At 37.7% G+C, this 2,624-nt stretch overlaps 1 protein-coding gene across 1 annotated transcript; it reads right to left on the bottom strand.

The window, feature by feature from the left end:
• Window positions 1-977: 977 nt before the first annotated feature.
• LOC111376556 (adenylate isopentenyltransferase 3, chloroplastic-like) lies at window positions 978-2,584 on the bottom strand. The gene has a single exon (XM_022999523.1). It carries the CDS (start codon window positions 2,235-2,237, stop codon window positions 1,272-1,274), a length of 966 nt encoding a protein of 321 aa, XP_022855291.1. The 5' UTR covers window positions 2,238-2,584; the 3' UTR covers window positions 978-1,271.
• Between the last annotated feature and the right edge of the window lie 40 nt (window positions 2,585-2,624).

Here is a 2,624-nt window from a genome sequence, read left to right as displayed (position 1 = left end):
GTATGGAGAATACAAGACAAACTAGCAATACTACTTTTATGTTACTCTCTCTACAAACTGACCAAAGAAGCCTCGTATTTATAGGTCAATCCTAGAAGAGTCCTAAAAGGCAAGAAAATATATTACAATTAGGAGACCCAATTTTAATAGGATTTTGTTTCCTTATTCAACTTAGTTTCTTTAAACCCTAAGTTAATATTCTCCTAGTTCAAGTCGAATACGCCTATTCAAAAGACTCTTATTTGAGTCATACTCCTAACAATGTAGATTTTTTGAACAAAGAACAATTAGTTCAAAGTCAAACATGCACATTTTTGGATCTTCAAAATTAATTGTAATTGTTAATATAAGATAAAATTAAGTCAGATTATTTAAAATTCATTTCAACCACACATTAGTTGGCCTTAAATTTATCGAGGAAAAGTCTCAATTTACTTTGACAGTAGAATAAAAGATAATTTTTCTTGATGATAGTGACTAAACTATCAAGAATCAAGAAAGCGATTGGTTAGCAGACTTTATTTCATCTTTAGAAGAGTATTAATCCTTCAAATCTATCCCTGGTGTTTTAAAGCACACAATTTCTATGCTCTCAGTTATCTCTAAACTTCCATTCGCCGCATTTTTCATTTTCATAAATTCGCATCTTCTGCCCGATCTTAGAAAACAGTATGAAATAATTGTATAATCCTCTAATTATGGTGCAATAAGCATACGAAAAGTTATCGATATCCATAGTCTGTTAATCTGCAGTGTTACAGTACTATGATTGGGACATAATACTATTGTGATGATTTCAAGAAGTTTATAATATCAGTCACCACTACAAATATTAACAGTGCTCGTAATACTGTTCTTGGTGGTGGCGAGGGACATCATTGGCTGATCATTCTTTGTGTCCTCAAACTTTTTTTGGTGTGAATAGCATAACTATTCCTTTCTGTCGACTTCTGGATTAAACGCAGGGAGTGGTGAAAAAGCATTTATGTAGCCGATAGCGAGTTAATTTAGACTTGTAAATTCTACCCCATCTCAAACTAGCAAAAATTAATGTAGGAAAACTAATTTTATAGAGGTCTGGCTGGCAGGTTAAAACATAAGCTTAACAATTCTTGAAATCCAGTGCATATCAGAAAAGCTTTGTCCCTGCTACAAATCAAAAGCATATCCAAAGAAAAAAATCCAATGACGAAAGGTTCCAAAACTGTATTAAGACTCAATTTGGCTCAACCTCAGCATCAGGTCTCCATTATTTGAGAAACTTATGCAGATTATGTGTGAGTTGCAGCTGCTTTTACTGCTCTCATTCCCATGAGATTACTGTAAACCAGAGGGTGAAAATTGTACAAGAATTGACTAACTATTTCAGTACTCGGCCCCGCCACCAGATTCTCCCACGCTTCGTCGGATTCTCTGCCCCGATTCCTAAAAGCGTCGGTGGCATCAAGCTGGTGTATCTTCCACCCCTTAAGTTTTTTCAAACGGGATATTTTTTTCCGCTGGCGATGTGCTAATTTTCTTGTATTGATTTTGATCGCATTTATTGCCTCTTCGAGTAGTCTAGCACGGGTTTCTTCGTCTGAGATTAATGATTCACCCCGGAAAAAATGATGAAATTCAGGAACTCCAATTGCCCTTCTGATCCCTCTTGAATAGTCTGCATTTTCATTGAACATGTTTCTTACCTCATTTATCATTCCCCTTTCCACCATCCTATCAACGCGATGTGACACAAATGAGTTCAACACGGGCATAGATACATCCACCCAAAGAAAACAACATTCATATTTGGATCGAAATTCATGTTCTTCATCATCGATCAATGCCTCGATGAAGGAATTCGACCCTCCAACAATGATTGGAAGCTGTCCACGGCGAACTATAGAGTTCACGGCAAGAGAAGCCATGGTACAAAAAGTTGTAGCAGAAACATCCTTATTTGGATCAACTACACCCAGAAGATGGTGGGGTACCCCACAACGCTCTTCCTTGGTGATTTTGTTTGTGACTATGTCTAATCCTTCGTAAACCTGCATTTTGTCTGAATTCACTATCTCGGCTGGGAAACGTGTGGCCAGGTCGATGGACAGCCGGGATTTTCCCGTCCCGGTTGCTCCCATCACCACTACCACCTTCTCCTTCTGCGGCCAACGACATAAGTCTTTCAAATCGATCCCACTAGTCGGAATGTGCAGCAAATGACTTGTTTGTTTGCAAATAGACATTGACATTCTCATTTTGTTTTCAAGAACTAGTATATGAGAATGGTGAGAAGAAAAAAGTTGAAACTTATGTATTTAATGGAATTCAAAAGAGTATGGGCCCGGCTTGCGACCATAAAACGGTCCACAGGACAATACCCACTTGTAATGGATGGCGTCGTGGGATCAACTGAAAGAGTGCAAGAAGCTTTAAAATGGAGGAAATGTACGGAATGGATGCCTTCAAATGAAAGAATTGGTGAGTATCTATTGAGGAAGTGAGGGCAAGACAGATCCATTTCTTCATCAACTTAATGAAAGTGAATTACAAGTTGCTGAATGCTCTTAAAGAACCTAAGAAAATTCCCCCACTCTTGTTTTTTTGGACAGAGTACTCTTTATTGAGTGGAAAGGTTTTATGTA

The sequence above is a fragment of the Olea europaea genome, unplaced genomic scaffold, assembly GCF_002742605.1.
Source record: "Olea europaea var. sylvestris unplaced genomic scaffold, O_europaea_v1 scaffold15179, whole genome shotgun sequence".
Lineage (NCBI taxonomy): Eukaryota > Viridiplantae > Streptophyta > Magnoliopsida > Lamiales > Oleaceae > Olea > Olea europaea.
The sequence above is the reverse complement of the archived record's forward strand: the minus strand, read 5'-3'. Positions and strand labels throughout refer to the sequence as shown.

Excerpts from the sequence above, each read along its gene's own strand:
- LOC111376556 (XM_022999523.1), bottom strand. The coding sequence starts at position 2,237 with ATGAGAATGTCAATGTCTATTTGCAAACAAACAAGTCATTTGCTGCAC.